We start from the raw sequence: 27,181 nt of genomic DNA on the forward strand, positions 1-27,181 counted from the left end.
TGGGGTGGTGGGGACATGGAGCAGAGCCCTGCCGGGTGGGGTCGCGCCATGCAGGGGCGGAGCCTGGCCGAGGTGACGCTCCTTTCACTACGTTTTTTGTTCAGACCGCTGTCGACGAGCGACATTTGTAGGGGGAGAGAAGTCTATAGAAAGACGAACAAGTGTCCCCCAGAACTGACCCCGGCCTGGGATTATCTGAAAATCTATTGTGTGATTTCTAAAGGTAAGATTCAATCACATTCCTATTGGTTTTACTGCTCCCAGTGTGTTTTCCCCCCATATCTCCGCCTTTGTTTGTGCGTGGGCTTATTTAAAACAACTTGCATTTAGTTTTTCTTTTACGTGTAGAAATGTGTTTGTGTTATTTTAGGGTCGTATTATCACAACTCACTTTCTGTTGGTTACAAATCCATATTGGAGTTCATTTCCGCATACCTTGAACTCCTACGATCTTGTTCTGTCTGCTGCGGCCACAGGTTTAGTGGCGTTTAAAGTTGATTTTACGCAGCAAAATATCAGCTATGAAATATTTTAATTGTCTACATTTCTATGTCGTTTGGTTTATGCGCGTTTACTGTATGTTCGCGTCCGAAAGTGGCAGGTGAGGTTGAATCAGTCCTACCTCTGTCGGGAAATGTAGGGAATATTCAGTCAAGACATCCACAGAGGCTTCAGGGGTGTTTTTTGTTTGTTTGTTTTCGATCGTTTATACTTAAATAATATGATAAGTACAGGTTACGGAGTATTTTTGACATCCACTTGATCACTATTTTGAAGAAACTTGGAGATATTCGATATAGTGTGTGGGAAAAAATAAGTTTAGTTTCCAGTAATTTGCTTTAAAAACTTTTACATGTTAACTTGCCTGTTTTTCCCAGTGCCAAACATAAATAAGTCTAGTTTGGATGTGCAGAGAGATATTGTGTAATGTTGGCTCTCTCGCTGAAAGCTCATTGGATCAGGCATTTGAAAGAAGACACCACACTAAAACCCACCCCTTCATTTGCGTTGCAAGCCTTCATTTATCTCTGCTTTTTTTTCTAGAATAATTTTCAATGAAATCCATTTTAAAAGGATCTGTGTGACCTTTTAAAATGGCCTTGGTCAATATTCTTCTTCATCTTCTCTGAAAGAGTTTTTTCTTTAAATATCAACTCTGTCCTCCACGTTTTTAAAACCTTTTTATTTGTCAAGATAACTTTAAACATTTATGAGAAAATCTGAAAACAAAGAATGTTTTAGGCTAGTGTATATAACAATAACATCATCTGCTTTACCACTGCAGATCAATCTATTTGCCTCTATAGTTTTATTATTTGATCCATTTAGGCTTAAGTTATAAATGTTCCTGTAAATTTGGGTGAATCCCAGATAACTTTCATGAAGTGTGGCGTATTATGATTAAATCAAATTAAGTACTAGTGACCTCCTGTTGACAGGGAGCACTCATAAGTAGACTTTTAGGAAAGTATAGAAAATTTCTCTTAACCAGTAATTGCCAGATTAGCTACCAAATTGAAGGTTAGTCAGTAAAATGTCCCCAAGGCTCAAACAGGTCAATATGTGACCACTAAACCATCGCCAGGGCAGGAATGAGTTGATACTTGGTGAGTACCCAGGTTGGTACAGTTCATTGTAAGGTCACCATACAACATCTCCAAGGGGTGTTGGGGAACTGACGCTTCATCAGTAAGAAACATTGGCCTCTTTTTGTGCTAAATATAGGTAGGTACTTGATGACCAAAGCTGCAAAATTACCAGCACATTGTAAAATGAAATCAGAGGTAATTTAGCTGATGCTCTCCTGATTTCTGTGGGTTTTCTTCTTTCTTTCTTTCTTTCTTTTTTAAAGACGAGGCATTTTGGCTGTCAGTTGGAGTAACAAACAATTTGGTCTGCATGGTATCAAGAAAATGGAAATTATCATACAATTGCTGGAAATTGCAGTAACGTTATAGATTTCTAAGTCCACATTCCTGGTACTTTTCATATCCACGTCCACCGCCACTATCAAAGTGCTTTAGCATCTAAAGATACACATCCAGTGTCAGCATTAAGAGCCATTAACTTCCTCCCACATGGTCTGAAGCATTACTAGTATTACAGCACGAAGGCCCAGCATTGAGAGTATAATTCAAAATACCACATCCAGACAGGCCTTGGCAATACACACTATCCTGTGATGACTACTGTTTTATGCAACTCTAATGTCCACCCAAGGTGCCCTACACCTTCTGTGACTGTTTAAGAATGGCTTAAACTTGTGCCGGCACATCTTTAATTTGCAACCGTGTTTGCCGCGTTGACATTTGGATCATTAACTGTAATTGTATCATTTATTATTCTTGACTGTGAATCATCGCCAGTCATTACAACGCATCTGGATCAGAGCCAACATGTGTGTGATATCCTGCTGGGTTTGAAAGAAAGTTTCCTGCTGGAGCCGCTTAGTGTGCCAAGGACTGAACAGGACTTGGTTCTCTTGGTTGATGCCAATCTGGCTCGTAGTTCGGCACCAGACAGGGGCAGGTTTGGAAAGCTGTTCCTGTCTGTCCTCGGGGGGGAAAGGGTGGGATGGTGGTTGGATGTCCCCAGGGGGTGACTTACAGTAGATTTCGCTGTTACATCTGTGGATACATAGTGCTAATCCCTGCCCCCTCCATCTAATACCCTGATACTGTCCTACATTAGTGGACATTACACTTTTTAAAGGGGATTAGTGAAAGTCTTATATCCTGGCCTCTTGGTTTATGTTTTTGTCTCTCCTGGATCTGGACCCGCTTCTGTCTGGATCCAGTGATGCCCAACGCTGAACTTTCCACAGGCTCAGTTACAGCTTTTCACCCCACTCATTGTCTTTGAATGCATCGTGTTAAGCATTCTAGCGTTTCCATAGAGAGGGAACAACAAAGGGTTTTCCATTGAGGTTAGTGCGGTAAAAGTCTAATAAAATGTCCATAGATTTGCCTTTCACCAATATTTATTTAGCAATGGAGCTTTCAGTCCAAATATTTAAAACTATTATGGTTTTCTTTGCTGTTCTTTATTGTTGAAGCAGGGCCAGCAAGTAATCAAAATGTTCTTTTTATTGCTTTAAAATGACAAAAGAACAGACTGTAAGCTATCTAAAGCTTCTGTTATCATTATCAATAACCTAATTGTTTTTCCATAAAAATATCCCATTCATTGGACAGATTTCTGCTGTTTCTGACACTCATTCTCTTCTTACAGTTGTATATTGTTTACCAAGTACAGTTGGAAATAGCCAACAAGTCATTAAGGCAATTATTTACCATCAGCAGTTAGCTGAATCAAAAGTCACTTGCTCAAATGTCTTAACCAATAACATTGTTGTTGTTTTTCCCCTATGCATGGCGGTTTTAAAAACCACGCTGAGTACGACCAGGTTCAGGTCATGTCTCTGCAAAGATGCCTGAGTTAACCATGCATGAGTCCCGCAGCTTCCCGACGGTATCTGTTCTGCTGCTGTTCCTCTGAAAACATTACTGCTGATAATTTTTTTCATTGCTGTGGTGAGGAGGGAGGGATCTACATTCCACGTCTGATTGAAGAGAAATGTTTTCACTGTTGGATGATTGTTGGGTTGTGGCTGTTTCTGTACGCCTCCTCCCTGTTACACTTCTATGAGATATTGAGAAGAGTGAGGACGGGTAGGATGTGTGGCTGAAACGGAAAGAAATCAACTGGGAAGCTTTACTTGGTAGATAGCGCCACAAAAAAGACTGCGTTGCTTTCAGATTTGTTTTGTCACCTTTTGGGGAAAAAAATGTGAAGCATTGGTCTTGTTCTCTTTGTCCATTGCTTTTTAAGTCTCCCAGGAAGTCATGGGTTGTGAAAATTGTGCAACTTGACATTTGTGTAATCCAGAAACTGTGATGAATGTATGACAGAAAATACATGGGAGGTAACGGGGGGGACTCTGAGTCAGGGTTTAATTCCTTGAAGTGAATGATGTAATTTTAACATTTGCGTAGGCTTAGTTGTAATGTATGACAACTGTAATTGTTCATCCTCTAGATGGTCTACTACAGATTTATAATAACACAAGAAAAGTAGCGTACAGAGATGGTAAATTACATAGATAGAAAACGACTGTACAGCTCTCTCAAGTGTGTTTAGTTTGCTAATGCTACATTAAATGTTTAAAACTTGGCTTTGATTTCAGAGCCACTCCACATGAATTAATGATATGGTACATTTATAAAAGTAGTACAGAGGTTTTTCATAACCTTGGTCAAAGGATCTGTGTGACCTACAGCTAATTTCCATTAGCTATAGCATGCTAACACTAATGTTTATTAGATGTTTTAAGTATAATTTTATGTTCACTTGAGAGTGCACACTAAATTCATCATGTGGTTCATGCTTAAGCAGTACCAGTGTTTTTCACACAGATCCAAATGGACTGTGTGACTTTGTGGCATTAGCTTAGCAAACTAATAACCTTAGCATGCTAGTGCTAGCATCCATAAAATGTTGCTTTGTTTTAACAACTATCCTTTTTTCATCATGTGGTTTCTCACATTATCAGTTGGAAAAGGCTGTCATGCCTGAGCTGATTTGGGTTAACATTAACTTTATTAATAATAGTGTACACAGCTTTAAAATTAAAAATAAATATTTAAGACTAACTATTGCTCCTTACTGACCCTAAAGAGGATTTTCATGATTGTTCTTTTTTCCACAGTTGCATGCAGTAAAGCCATTAAAAACATGCTACAACTCAAACTGTTACTGAATGAGTATTTGTTGGATATTTCTGAATAACAGGAAGTAATTTCTAAATGTCATAGGGACTGAGGCTCATGATTTGTTTGTGGATTTGTCGATAAAAATTTAATTTCCCTTTGAGATCATTAAAGTACTTTAAGCGGTCGTTGTTACTTGATTACATGTGATTTTATGTTCACTAAAAAGATCATTATTTATTTTGAACACTTTTTTCAGTCGTTGAACTTGTATTTGACAAACTTTCTGTGTTCTTTCTTATCTCTTCATTCCCTTGCCCTGGTATCCTAAGCAGCACATTCCTCCTACTACCTGAAAAATGTATTATCTTTTGCATTTCCTCAGAGTTCAGGCAGACTCTAACTCATAGCATTGACAGTTCAAAATGAAACTCCCCTCGCAGGCCTTCAGACTGGGCTTTGGCTGCAGATTTGTGCACTAAGCTTGGCTTGTGAACACACAGAGCCATCATGATGTGCTTCAGTCCGCTTTTTGTTTGCACCCAGTGGGGAACTCTTGAGTAGTTTCCTTTTCAATATAGCAGAAGTCAGTGGGACAATGTGGCTACTCTTTTCCTCTCAGTCTCAAACAAAGTAAAACAGGGCACTCTCTGTGTTGTCAGTTCATCCTCTTCCTTCCTAACATCAGCCAAACACCATGGATGGGGGGGATGTCCCTTCTTTTAAATTCAAAAAGGGGCCTGGAAAAACTTGAATCTCCCAGCAATGACTATGTATTCAATATTCAGGCGTTTTCTTTATGTCGGTTCTGATAAAGATTGCGGTCTGTGGACATGCATCTTCTCCTTGTTTTGTGAACTTTATTCCGGTGCAGGCTGTGCAAATGAGCCCTTTTTACTCCTTCCGTCTTGTTATCAGGTCGGTGTAATGTGAATCTGGTCTGCGCTCAGGCACCTCCTCAGAGACTTCTCACATTTCCTTTGATTCACAGTCAGATCCCAGAGGGAGTAAACAGCTACGCTCCAGTTTACAGCCACCGTACTATATCCACTGGCCTAATTTGACTCATTAAAGTAGCGGCAGTGAATCAACTGACAGAACAAGGACTCTCAGCCATTCTGCTGCTGCCCATTTTGTTTCCCGTCAGTGGTCGACAGAGTTGTTTGGCTTATTTCCAGATAAGCAGCTTAGATTAATTCAGTTTAATGTTGCCAAAGGAAATTGCCGTAATATGTTGGCTGTTTTTGAGGATATGAAGGGTTAAACCTGGCACTGCTATGGACTTGGCTTTATCACTCGACATTACGGTCACTTCAAAACACTCTAAAAATGCACCCTTCAAGCTCGGGGCCTCTTTATCTGTGCTTGTGGCGCTTAGACAAATGTCTCAGCGACTTTGTGCCTGTTTCATAGTAATTAGCAGCAGTTTAACTTCTCTAAACAAACTTCCTCTGTCTGATCACACTAACAGCTTTAGTGAGTCAGATAAGGTTGTCCATCACTTCCTGTCACCCACCACATTAAATCCATTAGCTGTTCTCACATTCTCACTTATTGATTCATAGCGAACTGTGCGCCCTGACAGCCTGATCAGTTACTGTTGTCCAAGCAGAAGACGAGAAATTTGTGGCTTGGCATCCAGGTGGACTTAGTACATAATATGTTAGGATTTATTCTGCTGGGATTGACGACTTCAAAATCTGTGGGGAAATGATGAAGAGTTGTGTAAATTACTAAAAATAGTTCTCACTGGATGGATTGGTAACAATACAGCTTTGTGACCTAAGAAAACCAGAAAATATATATATTTATATATATATTTTCATCCACGGATCACATGATGTACTGAAATACTGCACAGAAGTTGAATGGTTAATCTGAACTATGTTTGTTGACTTTATCAAGCCATACAAGCTAATAAGCTATGAACAGTAGCAGTCTAACGTTTCAAGTTTCAACTGTATTTTTTTATGATTTGCTACATAGTGCACAACATTCATGACATGACAGTAAAGTGCAGCTACAAAGTTTGAACATAATATCAAACTATGCAGCTTTGTAGCCTAAGCTGAGACATATTGTATCTAATGCTAGCTTTAGTATTGCAATTCCAGTAAAATCTTAACATTTAATAAGCTATGTAGTGCACAAGAGATTAATTTTGTGGTAAAACTAGCAGTTCAGTGGCTTTACATCAGTAAATCTAACCAAAATGTACTTTTGCCAAAACAGACATTAAAAATGCTTCAGCAAAATGTGAAAATTTATACTATAAATCCACTTTAAAGTTTATTGAAAATGTATCCCAATAATAGGCCTAAGTTAAAGTATTTTGGTCAAAATGTACATTTCCTACATTGAACAACATGGAGGATAGGACACAGAGTTCCGGACGTTTGTTAAAGTCCTGGGTGTTGTTAAGGAGTTTGGGTTGCCTTTTAAGAGGGGTGTTCATGATGTGGCGGGTGGCCTGTATGTCGCACACTGTAGTTCTCTGATCCAGATGGTGCAAGAAGCTTTACAGATGTGTGCTTCAATAATCTGCTTTATTTGCTTGTCAGTCCAAACATAAAACCAGCAAGTCTGTGAGAAATCAGATTTATACCAGATGGGGTAAAAGACTTTTTTTCCTGTTTTTTAAACAACAAAGACACAAGATCCTCTTACTTGAATGTGTATTGGATAACAACATGCGCACATTTTTTTTCCTGCAAATATTTTTAGCATTCAGTTGAGTAAAAATGACCTGTTTTTAAGAAGCTTTCACTTTTTTTTCCCCCTGACATGCTGATCTCTGGTAGCCTAGTTGGCTGCTGGCCTGTAAGCGAGTCCAAATAGGGGTAAGTTTTCTCATGTAGTTGTTGGCAAAAAGACAAATGAGCGTATTTCCTAAAACTTTTTTGCTTTATTAGATTTGTGTGGGCCTAATGCTCTTAAGCAAGTGTATAACGTCTACCAGAGAGACGAGCAACATCTCAAATGTTTTTCTTACCACCCTGCCTGTCAGAAAGGACTAAACCTAAATAAGAGATCAGCACAAACTCCTTGGAGCTTGTTAGGAATACGACTGGAATATGAGCAGAGTTCATCCCGGGGGCCCTAAAACCTGATTTATTCCTGCTGTGATACGAAGAAGAGCTTAGGACAGCAACGTTTAGATCTGCTGGGATGGTTTTAAGATGCTAGGAAATGTTGATATTCCCTGAAGGTGTATTCACCTTCACCCACGCAATCCTCTGCCACACCCTTATCGGGAACCTGTTGTTGCTCTGGAGACACTCCCTGTTTGACTCGCCTGTGGGACGGGGGCAGGACTGCATGTTCTCACCACTGACAGCAGCCTTACTCATCCCTTTTGTCACAGCAGAGACGTCCTCTTATCTGATCATTTCAGCAGTTTTGACGTGACGGCTGAGTCAGAGGAGTTTAAAATAAAAGTGGTGAAACTGTGAGAGATGTTTTTGGTTTTTGCAGCAGAAGCGTCGCTCTCAGACAGATCGAATATGCAGCGTTAGCGTGGAATGTCACACTAGTGTTTCAGCAGCGAAAGCTGGAAAGTGTCCACGTCTGCTTTGTCTGTCGCAACTTGCTCTCTGGCAGCTTTTCACGGATGCGCATTCCTGGTTTTACTGTGAAGGCAGTTTTTTTTTTTTTGGGAAGAAGCCTCCTGAAGTTATTCTGTTGCCTAACAAGACGGGTGGGAGGTGCTGAGTATGAAATGCGGGTTTCTTCCAAAGCTAGGCCCCTGTGTTACTGTTGTAGTGCTGGTGGTAAAGAAGTGCGAGTGAAAAGAAGGCATCACTTATTAACTAGAAGAGAGCAAAGTCCAGTGTGAAGTTTACAATCTGACCTAGCATTTAACTATAAACTGGCTGATAAGACTCGAAACTCAGCAGGACGAATAGAAAATAAAACGTAAGCCCAGATTAACTCTTAGTTTTACTTTTTACTGTAATCTTCCGTTTTAAATCTTTTTATCATAGAAAGATTTTAAGGTTTTCCGTAAGAGTTTAGCAATCTTATCAAAAATAAAACAAAATGTCTGCAGTGTCAGACATGAATTGGGCCAGGAGATGAAACCTTCAACAAAACAGAGCCGCGTATGTTGCCAAGGCGATCAGCAGGGCGTGTCACTAGACTGCAATAGTTGACTGAACCCGCTGCCTTGCCTAAGAGGAACAAAGCAGCACCAAATACTCTCCCTGATTTCCAGAGAATGGCAACATGCTGTGTGGGGGGGAAACAATGCTTAAAACAGCCTTTCAAAACTTTAACAAGAGCTATTCACAGCATCAATCGATTGATTTCTATTAGCGGCTGGTGAATATTGAGGATGTTTTCAGTAAATTGAAGCTGCGCCTGTTGGAAAGGTGAGCGTCAATGTTGACTGTAAGAGCAGCCGTCAGCAGACGCTTGATGAGTCAGTGCATCATGTAGCTGCAAGTACAGACAATCCTCTGGGGCCTGGTCCTGTGGGGATATCATGCCAGAGTCACTGCAGCTGAAACTCTGAGTGGCTGATCTCTGTGGAAGTGAACAGAGATAAAGAAACAAGTTGAAACATTACAAAACGATCACATATTTTCTCTGAAATGTGGAGGATGGGGAGGGGAAGGCGAACGGTGCATGTGTTGTAGAAAACACGGAAGCATTTTATAGGGTTAAAACTACAAACTTCGGTGGTTTTAATTTGAATTTTATGTGATTTGACTAACACACACATTTGAAGTAAAAAGAATATAGCACATGGTTCTGTTTTGCAAATAAAAATGATTAGAAACATTTTGTTTTCAGTTCCCTCTCCTCTTCTACTGCCAAAAAAGTCCAGGATGGCCTGTGTTTCAGCATAAACTCTGCAGGTTAGGGAAGATTTTTCATTTTGAGAGAACATTAGTGAATAAACAACATCATAAAGAACAAGGAAGGAGGGAGTTATTAGGTTTAAAAATATCCCAAATTCTGAACACATCACTGAACAACTTTCAGTACAAAAAAGAACTGAGACTTTGTACAATCTTTGTCTCGGTCCTCTTTAATTCCTGTACTTTGATCACTCTGTCACCCTGACTTTGTTTTTATAGCTCACCCTCTGCCAACGCAGCAGCTAGACATTATGTACATTTGTCAGCTTGTTTTATTGGTTGTAATAATGGAAGATTCTCATAGATTCTTACTGCCGTGCTAAAACCAGATGTCTCGCAACAGCTTTTTTTTTTTTTTAATTCATTGTCTTGTTATTTGAAATCTTTGTATACCTTGAGTCCATCATGAAACACGCACACAATGTGGCCCGGCAATTTGCCTAACAAAGCCGTCTGTAACAGCCAAACATCTGAAAGCACTTGAAAGCAGCACAGTGTATTCATTGTGCCGGTTAGTTATGTGTCACAGCCAGTGGCAGGCAGCTATTATAAATGCAGATTTTCAAGGGAGTTTCTGTGGTGAATGTCATCTGAGCTGCAGAAATGTGGCGACCATAGCCCGACAGTGGTTGTTTACTCCGGAAAATAAAGACGTTGCACAAAGAATCTCAGCGCACGAAGAGAAAACGCTTACGTTGACTAGGAGACCGTATGCACTGGTCCAGGTCCTACTGCACTGTTTTTTTTTCTTACAAAGGGGTGGATTGGTTTTATTGCAAAATGCACACAAATTCAACAACTTACTAGAGTGAAGCTGTATCTGGTTTGAGTAACTAATGTAGCACGAAGCATGATTACATGATGTCAAGGTGTGTAGAATGAGCATGAGCTGGCAAGTAACTGTAAATATGCAACCTGAAGAGAGGTTGGTGGGTAATTACACAACTGTAGCTGCTTGAAACTGTGTTTTGATTACTATATGAACATATCTTAAAGAACATAAACGTGAAGTATTTAGTGTTTTCTCATGTTTTGTGGGCGACGAGGTGTCGGCTCACTGTACAAACACACACACACACACACACACTCAGGCTTACCAGAATCTAAACCTGACAGGCGAGTTTTGGCGTCATACGTCAGCAGGAGGCTGCTTCAAGCTGCTTGGGTGGGGACCAGGGGGTTAAAGGTCGGTGCTGAGAATTTCTGACATGCTGCTGTTTCTCCGCCCACTTCGCCCTCCCTTCTCCTGGAACCACAACGCTGCTGCTGCTGCTGCTGCTGCTGCTGCTGCTGCTGCTGCTGCTGCTGCTGCTGCTGCTGCTTTGTGTTGTCGTTTTCAGGTCAGAGTGCCTGGCTGCAGGGTAGGAGGGTCCGTCTCGGGATCTGTCACGGTGGCAGACGAGAAAGCAAAACGACAGTGCTTGTGCAAGAAGGCAGAGAGTGTGCCAGAATGCTTAGTAATTCATGAAAGGATGGGCGTGTAGTCAGATGTGTCTTGATCATTTGGAGTGAAGGAAATCTGGGGAAATCATTATTTTATTTCTCTGCATATTTCAGGTTGGCTCCGTCGTTGCTCCTTTGATAACGGACAAGGATGGAGATGCACAGTAAGTCGTTCAGCCCCTTTTTTTTGTGTGTGTATATAATTTCTCTGCATTTCTGTTCTTCGCTGCCTGTTTTAGTGATGTTGTCGTTTTTATCCACTGCATTCTTTTCACAGTCACGTCATATTGTTGTTATTTGGTTTCCCTCTTTCGTCTGGCTCATCTAATGCTTTAAGATGGCCTGAATTTTATGTCAAATTTAGTCATTTCTGAAATCATTGTCACCTTTTCTAGCATCATAGAGATCCATCCTGCGGCTTTTGGAGGTTTGTCGCTTAAACCTTCTCAAACTGCAATAAAGGGAAAAGCAAATCTTCTCTTATGTTGGTATCTGATGTCTCCAGGTCACAAGTGATTAAATAGAATAAATGCTATAAACCAACACAGAACAAAATCTGTTGTTGAAATAATCAATTAGTAGAATTAAGTTCCTTAACTTGCCAGATAACTAGTTGATTATCTACTAAATTATTATACAATATTTTTTTCTGAAACATTAAAAAAATCAAGTTTTCCTCTGAAGGAAGGTTTGCAAAAGCTGAAAAAATGTTTCAGTAAATACAATAAAGTATTTCTTTTAAAACTTGCAGTGCCACACTCAAGTTTTGTTCTTTTGTTTTGTGTGTGTTTATTTCAGTATGTTGCTGCTTTTGTGCATTTGCAATTATACCCTAGAATAAAATTTCATTACATTGTATGCTAGCCAGATTGAGCTCTGTATCACAACTGATTGAGATGTTTAAATGCCGTTTTTGATGGAAATCTGCCGTTTATTTCCCAGTTCAAACTGGGAAATAAACATTTGCATTTGTACATTTGACACTCTGCCTCTAAAACTGACAGAAAATTATTGCCGTTATTATCTCTAGATTTACATTCTTGAGGAATAAACAAAGTTAAAATCAGACAAAATAATTCTTTGAGTTTTATCAAAATAATTTTTTTATTTAATATCTTAAAGGTTAGGATCACTTTTATGGCTCTATTTATGAGACAGGCTTTTAATTATAACATGTCCAAAGTTCAGTTATTGTTTTCTTGTATTAGCGTAAGGGTCATCTTTTGGAAACAACTTTGTGTTCAAGAATGGTTGATGACTAACAAATCAAATTTAAGTAAAATATAATTTTTTTCTTTAATCAGAGAAGGCTCTGATAGCATGGAGGCTGAAATGTTGTCAATAATCTCTTTGACGATAAGTTTTCTTATCCTGAATAATTTTGTTTTTAGTGTTCTCACTTCAGCTTGGCATCAGAAACAAAGATTTCTGAAATCTAGTAGCTAGATTTCTGTTCAAGTTGGAGCATGCAGCTTTTATAAAAATATATTTTTTTACATATTGAAACATTTCATTTATAAAACATAAAACTGTCACCAAGTCATGACAGTATAACAAGTCAGATAATCAGTGAAAAACTGGAGCTCCGCTGCCTCTTCAGTGTGGTCCTACTGCCATCGGCAGAAATAAACCTCTCTCGGTCTGAAACAACCAAGGGATCTGATTTCATGAATTTAAATGTACCTGCACCATTTCTGATCTTCTCTTCCTATTTTTGTGTTTTTCAGTGAGTGAGATGGATAGTGGCATGGTAAAGGTCAAGGAGTGGAATCAGTCATATTACGGTCACGACTCGGGCATCCAGTCTGGGGCCACCACCATCAGAGACGATGACGGCGACTACAAAACCACCACGCGTTATGTCACAACCACCACTGTCACCAAAGAGCAGCCCGGTGAGACAAAGCAATCGTAAAAAATGACCAATTTTGTGGAAATTTCTCCTTCGATGTCAGTTTGACCACCGCTTGCTGTATTCCAGACTTGGAGACCCAGTACACACTGAGCAGAGCTCAGCGTGTTCGGGCTGCAATGTTCCCCGAGTCGATGGAAGAAAGCACCACCATCCTGTCGACCCAGACAGACCCGTCCCAGATGACCAATGTCCAGCGGCTGGCCGAGCCCTCCCAGATGCTCAAACAGGCCATCATCCATCTGATCAACTACCAGGACGATGCCGAGCTGGCCACCAGGGCCATCCCGGAGCTCACCAAGCTGCTCAACGATGAAGATCAGGTGATAAACACGGGGACATGCAGCCAGGCTAAATCGCACTGTGATCTGGCTTGTTGGTTCATTTTGTTTATCATCAAAAAATATTAGCTAGCATTGCAACAGTCAAATAAAAACTCTCCCCTCCCTAAATATTTAATCTCTAAACAGGTGGTGGTCAGCAAGGCGGCACAGATTGTGAACCAGCTCACCCATAAGGAGGCCTCCCGCCGCGCCCTGATGCAGTCCCCTCAGATGGTGGCGGCGGTGGTCCGGGCCTTGCAGAACTCAAACAATATGGAAACCACCAAGGCGGCAGCCAGCATCCTCCACAACTTGTCCCACCAGAGGGAGGGCCTGCTCGCCATCTTCAAGTCAGGAGGCATCCCCGCTCTTGTCCGCATGCTCAGGTACTGCTGGAAAATGGGCTTCACGTCCCGCTCTTTAGTCCTCATTTTCTACACACACCTGGTTTGAGTTGCTATAAAGTCCTGACGGCACATCACATAAACTATTCATAGCTACATCATTTGGCTCAGGATATATCCCACTCAGCACTTGAGATTAGATCTATGGCCTGAGCCCGACCCAAAAGTTTGGGCCAAAATTATTTGCTTGATGTACAGCACAAGGGAAACCAAACATGAATGCACCACAAAAAGTTTTACTTATCTACTTATTAGTGTAAATAGAGGAGTAGATAGTTTAGCTTGTTGAGGAAAGGAAGTGTGTGAGTAGGGTGGAGAAGTTAATCAGGCTGTAACAAACACAGCTCTGTCCTGCTGGAGCAGTTGCAGAGATGTTCTCCTTTCAGTCACACATCCCAGATGATTTTCACTTGACTCACCCTGTGGTTACAATAACCGACAAGATGGAGCTGGAAGATGTTAAATCTAAAAACAGGAGAAGTTGCTCTGCTTTTAAATAAAAAGGAAAGCAGCAAAATCTTTATTAAATTATGTCGGGTTTACTAATTTACTTGGACACAATGCCTATGGGTTCGAACCAGGTCTGGTTGGATTTTTTTTTTTTAGGCCTGATCTAAACTCCGCTCCACACATACAGCTGTAATCTTTAAGAAACCTGCATCTTACTAATGATGGTATGTTTCCACACAGTTTTAATACACATCTTTGAGAATTTGGCTCATAATACAATGCAGAATAAAACATACAGAAGATACTGTATGTCCTGCTCCTTCATAAATGCAGGGCAGTTCTTTGAATGTCATAAAAGGTAATGACTACTGGTTTAACTTCGTTCTTTGCGAGGCTCGATCAGGCTGAGGACATTTGGGAACAACGGGCAGAGCCGAGACGCCATCACAGACACAAAACTGATGCAGCCAACGCAGTCTCTCTTTAGCTTAGTGCTATTGTAAGGGCTTACAAACTCATATTGGTGGTGAAAACACAAATTTGTTAATTCTACAAAATGTCTTGCAAGTCTTCCACTCAAAACTCAACTGACTACATTTATTTGTTTTTTATGCATTTTTTTAAAAAGCTGCTCGCTGACTATCGATACAGGTGGAGCTGGCATAAAGTCGCAGACGGCACAGCAACAATATGAGTTGTTGAGTCCGTTCAGAGATTAATTTAAAACTTAAATGTTGCACCCATTCTTGAGATGAAATCATGTCAAGACTTCCCAAGAATTTCCCCTGCACCGAAACATTGTTTGTAAAACATTTAGCCACTGCCTCAGTTCCATCGGCAGTAACCAGGACAGGAAACAAAATGCAAAAAATCCAGTTTATTAGATTTAATTGCGGGGTTGGGAGTGCAATGAACTGGTCGCATCCAACTTTCTTCAGCAGACCGACAGCTTGTTGGCCTGAATGAAAGCTGGAAGTGACTCTCTTAGTGTTGCTGCTTCTGACTCAGCCTACATTCTCCATCATTTCACAGATATTAAAAGGAATCCACACCCAGTACGTCACTCTTTTTCATCGCCACATTTTTATTTTCTCAGACAGCTTAGGTCTGCTGATTTTATCCGTTTCCTTGAAAATCTCAGAAGTTGCACTGGAACATATTAGAACATAATGTTTCTGACGCTTTCCAGAGCCTCATGAAATGCTATTTTTGTTGACTGAAACTGAAAACATACAAGTATTGTCAACTACTCTCGTATGTGAAAATTGGATCAAAACTAAACTTCATAAAAAGTCAGCCAGAATGTCAATCATGAAGGTGATTATCACTTTTATGCACTAATAAATGTCTGAAGATGAGAACTCAATCAGATATAATTGTAGCCATGTTAAAAAAAAAAGGTAGAACTGGCTATTAATCAACTCCGTTCTTTGATTAATTTCTTCTTTCTTAAACGGTTTTCCTTTAAGTTGTATGTCAACCTAAAGAGGTTTTTCTCTGATTTCCTTTTTTCATATTAACTTATAGCTACAGGAAACTTAGTTGACTAAGATATGGTAGGATTTTGTAATAATGTGAATTTTCTTGTCTTCAGCTCTCCGCTAGAGTCTGTGCTGTTCTACGCCATCACCACACTTCACAACCTGCTGCTGCACCAGGAGGGAGCCAAGATGGCCGTGCGTCTGGCCGACGGACTGCAAAGGATGGTCCCGCTGCTGAAGAAGACCAACCCTAAGTTCCTGGCCATCACCACAGACTGTCTGCAGCTGCTGTCGTATGGCAACCAGGAGAGCAAGGTCTGCTTTTATTACACTTTGTGCTCTTGAAGCTAGGACACATACTTGGAGAGCTGCCAAGATCTGCAGCAGGAAGGTGTTTAGTGTTGGGTGTGGCATGAGAACCAAGCTGTTCAGGTGACAGCATGGGTGCGGTTAAGTTTTTATGATTAAAATAATAAGAAAGGGTTTAAGTGGGGTTAATCTGCCTGGACAAGCTACGGTTTTGCAGATTTGAGATATTTTTTGTTTCCTCATGTAGAGATTAAGATGATTCTGAACTGTGTAGAAGCCGTACTTTAACGCTGCATCTCTGTGCAACAGCTGATCATTCTCGCCAACGGAGGTCCCGAAGGTCTTGTTCAAATCATGAAGACCTACAACTACGAGAAGTTGCTTTGGACCACGAGCCGCGTCCTCAAAGTCCTCTCTGTGTGCCCCAGCAACAAACCAGCCATTGTTGAGGCTGGTATGTAACGTGTGCAGTATGTGAGAGAAAAAACCTGTGTGTGCAGGGGAGTTGGGCCGCGCTTTTTGAGCAGCACTGATGCCCCTAACACACCGAATCTGCGTTTATGAGATGTCGTTGAGAGCTGAGTTTTCCTTCTCCTTCCTCAGGTGGGATGCAGGCTCTTGGTAAACACCTGCAAGGCTCCAGCCAGCGTTTGGTGCAGAACTGCCTGTGGACCCTGAGAAACCTGTCCGATGCTGCAACAAAGCAGGTCCTAATTCACTTCTTAAGCACCTCATTTGCCTAAAGATTCCAACAACATACTTCCTCCGAATCTGAACAGTCAACATGCAGTCAAGTGGTTTTGGACTATTAGTTTTTGTACACACCTTTCGTATAACGGCGTAGACCACATGGGGGACACCGCTCCCGCTTCAGTATACGTCACTCCCCTACCTGACGGTGTTTCCTTCCCCTCCCCCACACCTCCTCTGTTCTGCTTTTAGGAAACGGTCTGAGAGCAACACACTTTCCTGCAGACAGCCTCCTTTGTGATCGACAACGTTCCAATTTCCATCCAGGAAAATTGGCCATTTGCCAATCATGTGGGAGTTATTTAGTGAAGAATCGAACAAAAGTACAGAATTCCTCCAGGCGTCAGATAAATGTTGGTCAAAAGTGTTCATGTCTCCTGCAGATACAAAACCCAGATAGTTTAAGAGGAATATCAACAGTGCTGTCAGAGCGCATTTCCACATGAAACACCGCAACAAACTTCTAACCAGTCACACAACACTTCGCACAGAGCTCTGTCAAAATACTTCAACCCAGGGCCTCTCTGCAAACAAAATGACACAATATTTATCACACGCCTACGTCAACGACAACCGATTTCGGCGCTTCGGATGGAGTGTGTCGCAGAATTAATCCAGCACATGACTGATCTGAACTGCCTTATTCTTCCCATCCAGGAAGGAGTTGAACCCCTGCTGCAGACTCTGGTGGGGCTCCTCAGCGCAGACGACGTCAACATGCTCACCTGCGCCACTGGCATCCTGTCCAACCTCACGTGCAACAACAGCAACAACAAATCTCTGGTCACCCAACACAACGGTGTCGAGTCGCTGATCCACGCCATACTGCGTGCCGGGGAGAAGGAGGACGTGTCTGAGCCGGCGGTTTGCGCCCTGCGACATCTGACTTCACGCCACCAGGACGCCGAGTTGGCGCAGCATGCCGTGCGGAACCACTACGGCATCCCAGCTATCGTCAAGCTGCTCAACATGCCCTACTACTGGCCAGTCATCAAGGTAGACAAATGAATTTAAAGGAGAGAAAAGTGTGCTTCTGCTGAAGTGTTGGTTTAGAAAATTGAGAGGTAGACAATAGGCTAGTGTTTTTTTAAAGTTTGAAATAGATTTTAAAAGAAATCATCATCAAGGAACTCCAAGGTAAATGAAGGGACAGATGGTTAATGACGGTGTCCAAGTGGACAAAGCGTCTCGCAGCTTGAAGGAGCATGTCAGACAGAAATGGTTCAGTTAAAACAAAAGCAAATGCCCATTTTTTACTCTTAGTTACAAATCAATTATGGACAGTGTGTTAACAGTGTCTTTCTGCCTCTTTCCCCTCTGCAGGCTGCTGTTGGGCTGCTCCGCAACCTGGCCTTGTGCCCAGAAAACCAGGCTCCCCTCAGAGATGCAAACGCCGTCCCCCGTCTGGTCAACCTGCTGCTCAAGGCCCACCAGGACAATCAGAAATCTGGTTCATCCCCTCAGCAGGCTTACCAGGTACCTGACGGATTCTGGTTTGTTTTACTTCGATAGACATAACAAAATAAGAATAAAAATCTTGCTTTTCCAAGGATAACCTCTGATCTTTCAATCTCAGGATGGAGTGAGGATGGAGGAGATTGTGGAGGGTTGCACAGGAGCCTTGCACATCCTGGCAAGAGATCCCATAAATAGAAGTCAAATTGCCAACTTGGACACAATTCCACTCTTTGTCCAGGTAACAAACTCAGAACTAGGCAATAGTGGGTCAGTCGTCTTCTCACAGCATTACCTCAAGTCAAAATATCAATTTATCATGGTGCTTTCAAGAGAATCCTATAAGAAATGTAATGTCTTATCCAATTATTTGCATGAAGACCATTTGTTCCACTGTAAAAATAATTATTCATATGTAGGCTTGAAGCCAAAATGTGTAAATAAGAAAAAAAGTTTAGTATCCTTCTTTCAGCCAGCTAACTGGCAGTTTACAGCAAAGCTACAGCATTACTCTTCACCTCTGGCATCTTATTAAGACGACATTTAACCATGTGCAGAAAACATTTTAAAAGCTGGGTAGTAAACTGTGACATTGTAACCAGCCCATGACTACTGTCAACTAATAATAATGTGTAAGGAATTATTTTTCCCCTCTAACATGTATTCTCATCTCTGCAGCTCCTCTACTCCCCGGTGGAGAACGTGAAGCGTGTGGCGGCAGGCGTTCTGTGTGAGCTGGCCCTGGACAAACAGTGTGCTGAAGCTATTGATGGAGAGGGAGCTTCATCTCCACTGATGGAGCTACTGCACTCTAACAATGAGGGCATTGGTATGCTTCCTATGCATCACAGCTCAATTAGCTTCTTGTAATGTTGCCATGAGTCAGAGGAGGGAAAGACAATCAGTTTCTGGACGAGCTGAACTTGCTGTATGAGAAGTCTCCAGATATTTGGCCTCAGCTTATCATTTCTAGTATCACTTCTGCCTAACATTGTGTTGACCAACTCAAACAAAGATTTTAAATATTACCTCATTATTTTAGATACTGACTTTAAATTATTTTCCATAACTGCTTCTGCTTAGTAGCTTCTTAGTTATTAATGAACAACTAAATATATATGCCAAGAAGTGAATCTCCAAGGTATATCCTATTTTTAAGTCATGCCTACATGCCCTACAGTTTGCATGTGAAACCAAAACAATTGGCTTAAAAGTTGGGAGCTGGTGGTTTCTTACTAGCTAACTTCAAAGCTAATTAGCAACATACCTTTACTCCAGCTAAGCTAGCAAAGCTTTAACTTCTGGTATTACATGTTGGTGCTACCTAACCTCAAAACGTTAGTTAGCAGAGCAAGACCTATAGCTTTACACCAGCTAAGATAACATCAGCGTTGCTGAACGTAAGCTAACAATTTGTTTTCATAGCTTTCCATATGAACAAACTAAAGTTTGTTTTATTTCTACACTGAAGTCAGATCTTCACAGTTTAAAGTTGGATAAAGTAAAAATGCCTACAGAACACCTCCAAAAATGACCAGCTTAGATTCAGTATGGCTACAGCCTATATGAAACATGGTGGATAACCTACTTATGTGCACTTCTGAAGGCTCAATAAACCAGGATGGAGAGTGCAACCTCTACTTGGTGTGTATGTAGCTTTTCTGTTTGAATGCATGGAATTGACGGAAATGCTTTTATCCCATCGGCTTTCCGTCTTTCAGTGAAGATTCACTCAAATTCAATGCAGTACAAGTAAGGAAGTTTGTTATTTGAAGTTAACTAAGCTGATTTATCATAGTTGGTGATAACCAACCACCCTAGTTAGGGTATCTTAACACCAGTTAAGCTCCTTAAATCACAATTAAATGATCTGTTTTGAGGCAGACAGTATAACTCGCTACTTATACCGGACAGAAGGTTGTTCTGCCATCTAATATAAGGTTAAATTAAACTTTTTGATGTTCCTCGACAGCCTGTTATATTTACTTCCCCAGCTGCAGGCAAGATATTGGCCCTATCCTAAAGTGAACTAATTTCTCTCATATTACAGTTGGAGTAGAAACTCTAATGACTCATGTCCAAATTATGTCCCCCTGCTGCACCGCAGCGGCTGCTCTAATTACATCCACAACCGTCAAACATTCAGGGCCAACTGGGGTTCTCCCACCCACCCAAAGTTAAGTTGATCTGAACTTAATTACTTTTGCAAAAAAGTAGCTACCAAAATACGAGTTTTTTAAAATTATTATTATTCCAGATAGATTTGTGATTTTAGTGTTTTAGTGTAGCAAAAAGCTGACAGAGTTACAGTTTGGTGTCATCTTTTGGTGTGGGAAGTAGAGACGGCCATCAGCTTGAATCAACTTCAAAGGTTGTTAATTTGACAAAACCAACACTTCCTTTCCTTACATTTTGAGAGGCAAACTTGTTACCTTTGAATGACTGACAGTCTTTACATGCAGGAACTTATGTTTACTCCTCACTGAGCAAGACTAGAGGCCAATACTGAATCTCTTAACACCCAATAGGTTGTGAAAGCTCCAGGCCAAGCTTCTGCTCAAACCAAACAACAACAGAAATACAATTAGTGCAAAAAAAAAAAAATCCTCACAACTTTAATCTTTAGATCCTTATATTTTATATTCAATGCAGTAAATTGATTTAGGATTCCAACATGAATTTACACCAACAATTGCCCTTTAAAGACATGGGTGTACTCCTGAAGTTCGGCTTAGGCATTCCTAAAGTCTGTTTCTGTTTCGACATTTATTCTTGTTTGTTTGTGGATCACTGATCGTTCTGATTCTTTCTCTCCAGCTACCTACGCTGCTGCTGTTCTCTACCGCATTTCCGAAGATAAGAACGCCGACTACAAGAAGCGCGTCTCCGTGGAGCTCACACACTCTCTGTTCAAGCACGACCCTGCAGCCTGGGAGTCGGTGAGTGTGTGGCGCCCTCTGCTGTCTAAATGCCACATTCTATCTCCAACACATCAGTACTAAAATAGACAGTTATATCTTTTTATGTTAATCTAGTCTTGAACAAGTGAATAAATGTAACTCTGTAGCTTGTATCTGACTGCTGCCTTCTTGTGACAGGCCCACAACACTATCCTGGAAGGAGGCTATCAAGATGGTGAGTAGCTGTGACCCTAAATGCGCAAACGCAGCACATTTTGCAGGACATGGTGCAGCTGCAGCAGGGCACCAGCATGTTAACACTCTAACACTGCATCATTTTCTTTTACTACCCTCTAATAACAGCTTCAAACTTTGCATCTTCTCTCTTAATCTCTGTCCCTGCTCTCATTTCTCTTTTTCCTTTTTAGGTTGTTTTTTTTGTCAGTTTTCTCAAAATGTGGAGTGATATCCACGGTTGTTGTAAATACAGCAGGGAACTAATAAAAACATGTAACCCCTTATAGAACCAGATGGTTACGCACCCTATGCATACCAAGGTGAAATGCCAATGGATGCCTATGACGGACAAATGATGGGGGAAGACTTTCAAGGAATGAACTACAACAGACCCTTTGATTATTAACGGTCAGTATGTGACGCATTTTAACTTCAGTGTATTTTTATTGGGATTCATGATGAACACAAAGTGGACAGAATTGCTAAAATCTGTTAGCTGTGTGCGTCCAAAATCTGGCACTTATGGAAGAGTGATAATATTGCGGAGTTGTTGAGAGAAGGGCTGGCATGTGAAGTTCATGAAGACAGAAGAAGCTGCTGTGGTCGAATGAAACCAAAATTAAGATTTTTGGCTTAAATACAAAAAGCTTTGTGTACTGTGGCACCTAGAGTGGCATTGGCAGCATAATGCTGTGTGGATGCTTTTCTTAATCAGGACAGGGAAGATGGAGCTTCATTTGAGAGCTGCTGAGTTTCTAAAAAGACTTAAAGGTGAAGGTTGACCTTCACTGAACACAGTCTGACTGCACCGTCACAACACAACAATGTTATTTGATTCAGACCATTTTATCGCAGCTCTAAGTCTAGATCTATAATTCAGTTCAAATCAAGAATTGAAAATTGATGCTAATTTGAACCGTTTTGCAAATAAAGACCAAGGAATTATCTCATTTAGTTAATATTTATAATCTTATATCAGATGGTATCTGGAAAACAACTTTAACATGCCTCGTTCTTTAGACTAATTTAATAGTTTTACCAACAGACAAAAAGAATCGATTCTCAAAAAAAAAACTGGCTGATGGCTGTATTATGTTATTTTTAGCTGCCAGGTTTCTTACACATTTCTCTGCGGCTTCAGTAGGTTTGCTTTGTGTGAGCAGTGAGAATAATTTGGTCTGACTGCTACATTACTGTGGTGTTATAAAGTTGGACGTGAACAAAGTATCACTCTGAGCCGAGACTAAACCAAATATTTTCAGATGTGAAAAGGGTAATAGAAACTATTTTAAATACTCTGTGCTTAGATGGTCCATTTCTTTCCATGTAGATTCCATTGGGGCTGCACAATATTGGTAAAACATATCATTGTGATCTTGTGAGGAAAAAATGCAATGCTATTATTTAATATTCCTAGAATTGATTGTCGTCTTCCACATACACATTTATTAATCTTCATCTGGCTAAAACTGAGATGACGACTGAAATTTGATATATTGTGCAGCAGCTCTAATATTAGTGGGGGAAAATATCGACTCACTGACCACTTTACCAGTTTGCATTCCCAGTTGTACTTCAGTCCACCTTAATTCTTCACAGCATATATGCAACTAAATCTCAGGGATTGGCATCATAGTGTCACAGCTTCTGCAGGTTTATGGCTGTGAAGACCACTGGAGTATGGAGAACTTTTTGTCAAGTAAAAAAAAAAAAAAACTGTTTCAAATTGATGTGACAGAACATGTCCAAAATTATTCTGATTATGAATTTGCATGAACATATATCACGGACAACACATGTGACTGAGCTTAAGTTTGAAGGAACCAACTGCAGATGCTGCAGAAAACCCTTCATCAGATCATTTTCTCATCATCACTATTTCTGCTCACAGGATGTTGGACGAGAGGAGAGGCTGAAGACCTGAAGAGGGATTCTGTGGTAGAGAGAAGAGAAAACGTTCACTCCCTCTGCTCTCCACCTGCTGTAAAATATGCAATTATCGTCAAATATGGGACTCATAATCTTAACAGGGCTCAACTTTGTGTTTTTTTTTATAGAAAGAATAATTGATTTTTAATAATGACAGCTTTTAAGTTTTGGTTTAAAAAAAAAAACTTTTAGAAGTGTGTGCATGCTCGTGTGTGTGAATGTGTTTAGGCTTCTGGGTGGGTGGTCTATGCCAAAGAGATTTTTGTTTTGTGATGATAATCATGTAGCCTACTTTTTATTATTATTTTAACAATCCAGAAATAATATTTGAGAACACTACCAGAGGTGGCTCAATGTGCACAGTGCACCTATTTGCTTCTCTGTTTTAGGCCTTTTTTTTTTTAACATCACTGTTTTGACTGTAGTTTTGACACTTTGTACCGTCGTCGTTCTCCCGCCGTGAGCCAGAAATCGATTCACTAACTTGTTCTTCAGGTGATAATTCAACAGAAGGGAACAGAGATGCTTAAAGCGACCTGACCTGAGCTGTTGGCTACTCTTATGTAATCAGTTGTTTTACTAAAACTGGAGATGTTTTTCTTTTCTGATTTACTGTTTTTATAAGTTGTTCACTTGGGAGAACTTCAGTGTATATCTTCCATAAATTTAGCAGAGATGTCTTTTTTTTGTTTGTTTGTTTTTGAAGTGAATTTTAAAAAGAAACTGATCTGTAGCTGTGGTTGAAATCACAACAAGGATTGTTGGAGATGAGATGATGGAGTCCGGATGGCCCCGCAGCTGCCAGCGAACTACTGACAGGGAATTCTTGCTTTCTATTTCATAAAGAGTTTTTACTGAGATTTTGTTTAATAAAATAAATGATATATTAAAAATGCATCTCTGTCCATACTTTTTACAGTTTACAAAAGCCCAACATGATTCTTTATGATGTTACTTCACCCATTATTAGCATATGTGGTAATGCAAAATCACATTTTTCTTGATACAGTTTAATTCTTTAAAGTGTCAATTTACAACAAATGCAACATGAATACAAGCAATAACAATAAATCCATGATGTAGATTTTTTTTCTTACTAAATTAGTGTGAAGTTTTTCATATTGGTGAATTATATTAAGTTTTAAAAAGAATGAAGTTACTGGATGGCTGGCACACTCACCGTTTGCCTGTATAACAGGTAAACTCTGACTATCCAGGTGTATTATAAGCCTGGTGGGCCACCAGGATTTACTTGTACCTCCACCAGGCTTAGCATTGTTAATTTATCTTAGTTTTTTGTTTTTTATAGCCTTTTTTTAGACTTTATAGGTAGTGTTTAGGTAGTAATCTTCCCAGCCTTCCAAAAATGCATAACTATCAAGTAATATATTCAAATTTCCTGTCAACTTTAAAAACTTTTTAACTCAAAACCATGGCGGCTGGCTGGAAGGCCTCCCTAAAGCCCAGGGAACGTTTTCTGTGGGAAACCCTGATATCTGTAGATGAACACGCCTTTGTAAATGGAAAGTCTTTATCATTCTGTAAATATGCAACCTATATGTGCCTAGCAAATGTACAACACAACTCCCTCGTACAGCAAAATAGGCTTCACCACAATTTGATGTCACCCCTCACTCCAAAGGTCTTTCTGGGACTGTCCCTTTAAATCCTCCCTAAAAACCCATCTGTTCAAACAAGCATTTTGACTGATCATTTTACTCTACATTTTTTTCTACATATGCTTTTTTTTAGTCTTTGTAAGGTGATCTTTATGCCACGAAGGGCGCCTTTTAAATAAAATGTACTAGTAGACTGAGAATGCCGGCTGCCTTAAAAAGATGCCATTTGATGTACTCTGCTTTATTTTTACTACAATATTAAAAAGAAATGTATTTTACACTGAACTGTGACTGCCACTGAATCACTATTGAAATAAATATGGATATACTTAAAATGCAATACAAAACTGACATCTAGAAGCATCTAAGCATCTTCATTGTATTGATTTCAACATAATCAAGACGATGGTTTAATTATGTTACTCAATTAGAAAAGCTCAAGTATATTCAATTGAATTTTCCTTTCTCACCCAAATGAACAAGTCAAGCTTCTATCCACACATTTAATCAAATCAACACAACGTACAGACTTGGTTCATAGACATATCAAAACTAATTGCATCACAATCAAGCTGAACTCAGGATATAACAGTAACTAGAAACGGCTTTCTTATTCAGAAAGCCAAGGTTTGGTGTGGGTTTTAACTAGGCCATTGCTGTACCTTAATTCCCTTTGGATAATCTTTCGGGATTTCCTGCTGTGTTTGGGATCATCGTTTTGCTGGTGATTCGCTTTAGTTCAAGGATTAGCAGATAATCTCTTGACTCAAGGTCACATGAACTCACCTTTCTTAATGACAGAAAGGTGATCCGATTCTCTTAAACAAAACTATTTACATGCAATGAAAATACACAGCTCAATTTGGACTGTAGATGAAAAACAGGGAATAGCACAAGCTATTAATTTAATGTTATTTAAATTTACCGCTACAAACATACTGAAACCAAGTGAATACAATTGTCTTTAATGACACATATTTCACAGCCAACAGCAGTAGTGCAGTTTTAGTATTCCTAGCAGAGCTATTTGCCTTAGGTGTGGATTCTCATGTGTCTCTTTAACTTTCCTTTTTCACTAAACTTCCTACCACATAAATCACAACAGAAAGGTTTCTGTCCTGTATGGATTCTCGTGTGTGCACTTAAATGTGGTTTGTGGGCAAATCCTTTTCCACATATATCACAACAGAAAGGTTTCAGTCCTGTGTGGATTCTCTTGTGCGAGTTTAAATGTGACGTATTGACGAATCTTTGTCCACAAAGATCACAACAGAAGGGTCTCTGTCCAGCGTGAATACTCATGTGTATGCTTAGACTTGATTTATAGCGAAGTCTTTGTCCACAAATATCACAACAGAAAGGTTGCTGTCTTGTGTGGCTTCTCACGTGTGTACTTAAATTTGATTTATGGCGAAAGCTTTGTCCACAAAGATCACAACAGAAGGGTTTGTGTCCTGTGTGGATTCTCATGTGTGTGTTTAAACTTGATTTACGGTTAAATCTTTGTTCACAAAGATCACAACTGAAAGGTTTCTGCTTTGTGTGGATTCTCATGTGCGCATTTAAACTGCGCTTGTGCCTCAATCCTTGTCCACAAAGATCACAACAGAAAGGTTTGTATTCTGTGTGAATTCTCATGTGCAAATTTAAACTTGATTTACGGTTAAATCTTTCTTCACAAAGCTCACAACAGAAAGATTTCTGCTCTGTGTGGATTCGCTTATGTCTGTTAAAATTGTATTTTCTAATAAAGGTTTTACCACAATCTTCACAGCTAAACGTCTCTCCTGCCTGGACTTTCCTTTCTGAGTCCACATTTTTGTTCTCTGTAAAACATTTGTTGTTACCCATAGAGACTGCAGATCTTATTTCTGAATGTGTCATGTCTTTCTGAATAGAGTGATGGTGAAGAAATTGTTCAGCAAACTCAGAAAAGATGTTTCCATCTGACTCGGTGGCTCTACTCTCTGTCCAGTCATTGTCCTCGTCCTTCGTTTTCAGTCCAGAGTCGGGCAAATGATTCGGTTCAGAGACAGGAAATTGTACATCATCGTCCTCTTCATCTTTTACAATGACTTCAATCTTTGAGAAAATGGAACCATCTTCATGATTTTCTATCTTAATGAATTCTCCCTCATCATTCTCTTCTGGAAGATCTCTGTCTTTAATTTTATCTTCATAAAGATTCTGTGAGAGCAGAATGGACTGTATTTCATCCTCACTCTTTACAGGAGTAACATCAATCTCCTCCTTCCCGTTGAGCTGCTCTGCCCCCAGACTGATGCAGACTTCTTTCTCTTCCTCCTTTATCTGCTGCGGCTTTGGGTCATGCAGCTCAGCAACAGATCTGTGGTTTTCAGGAGCTTCTTCTTTAACCATCAGCATCTGCTTAACATCT

At 40.2% G+C, this 27,181-nt stretch overlaps 2 protein-coding genes and 1 long non-coding RNA gene across 6 annotated transcripts in view; 1 reads left to right on the top strand and 2 right to left on the bottom strand.

Moving 5' to 3' along the window:
- Window positions 1-24,059, top strand: jupa (junction plakoglobin a). 2 transcript variants are annotated; one of them, XM_028016440.1, is made up of 16 exons: window positions 81-223; window positions 11,129-11,178; window positions 12,742-12,909; window positions 12,996-13,249; window positions 13,397-13,635; window positions 15,698-15,899; window positions 16,203-16,347; window positions 16,497-16,600; window positions 17,301-17,639; window positions 17,967-18,119; window positions 18,220-18,339; window positions 18,777-18,927; window positions 20,916-21,037; window positions 21,197-21,233; window positions 21,523-21,643; window positions 23,127-24,059. In XM_028016440.1, exons 2-15 carry the CDS (start codon window positions 11,166-11,168, stop codon window positions 21,639-21,641), a joined length of 2,166 nt encoding a protein of 721 aa, XP_027872241.1. In that variant the 5' UTR covers window positions 81-223; window positions 11,129-11,165; the 3' UTR covers window positions 21,642-21,643; window positions 23,127-24,059. The 2 variants fall into 2 exon arrangements, with proteins under 2 accessions (XP_027872240.1, XP_027872241.1); XM_028016439.1 differs by lacking the exon at window positions 11,129-11,178 and having other exon boundaries at window positions 1-223.
- Window positions 1,984-11,122, bottom strand: LOC114144014 (uncharacterized). Its single transcript, XR_003595379.1, has 2 exons — window positions 10,669-11,122; window positions 1,984-9,233 (listed from the first exon to the last, which is right to left on the bottom strand). It is a non-coding gene; the product is annotated as an uncharacterized LOC114144014 (long non-coding RNA).
- Window positions 23,845-27,181, bottom strand: part of LOC114144012 (zinc finger protein 664-like) — a 6,814-nt gene continuing 3,477 nt past the window's right edge. For all 3 annotated transcript variants that reach the window (XM_028016441.1, XM_028016442.1, XM_028016443.1), the window contains one exon: window positions 23,845-27,179. In XM_028016441.1, the coding sequence (XP_027872242.1) occupies window positions 25,816-27,179 (1,364 nt within the window). In that variant the 3' untranslated portion in view covers window positions 23,845-25,815. The remainder of the gene's footprint in view (window positions 27,180-27,181) is intronic.

The sequence above is a fragment of the Xiphophorus couchianus genome, chromosome 5, assembly GCF_001444195.1.
Source record: "Xiphophorus couchianus chromosome 5, X_couchianus-1.0, whole genome shotgun sequence".
Lineage (NCBI taxonomy): Eukaryota > Metazoa > Chordata > Actinopteri > Cyprinodontiformes > Poeciliidae > Xiphophorus > Xiphophorus couchianus.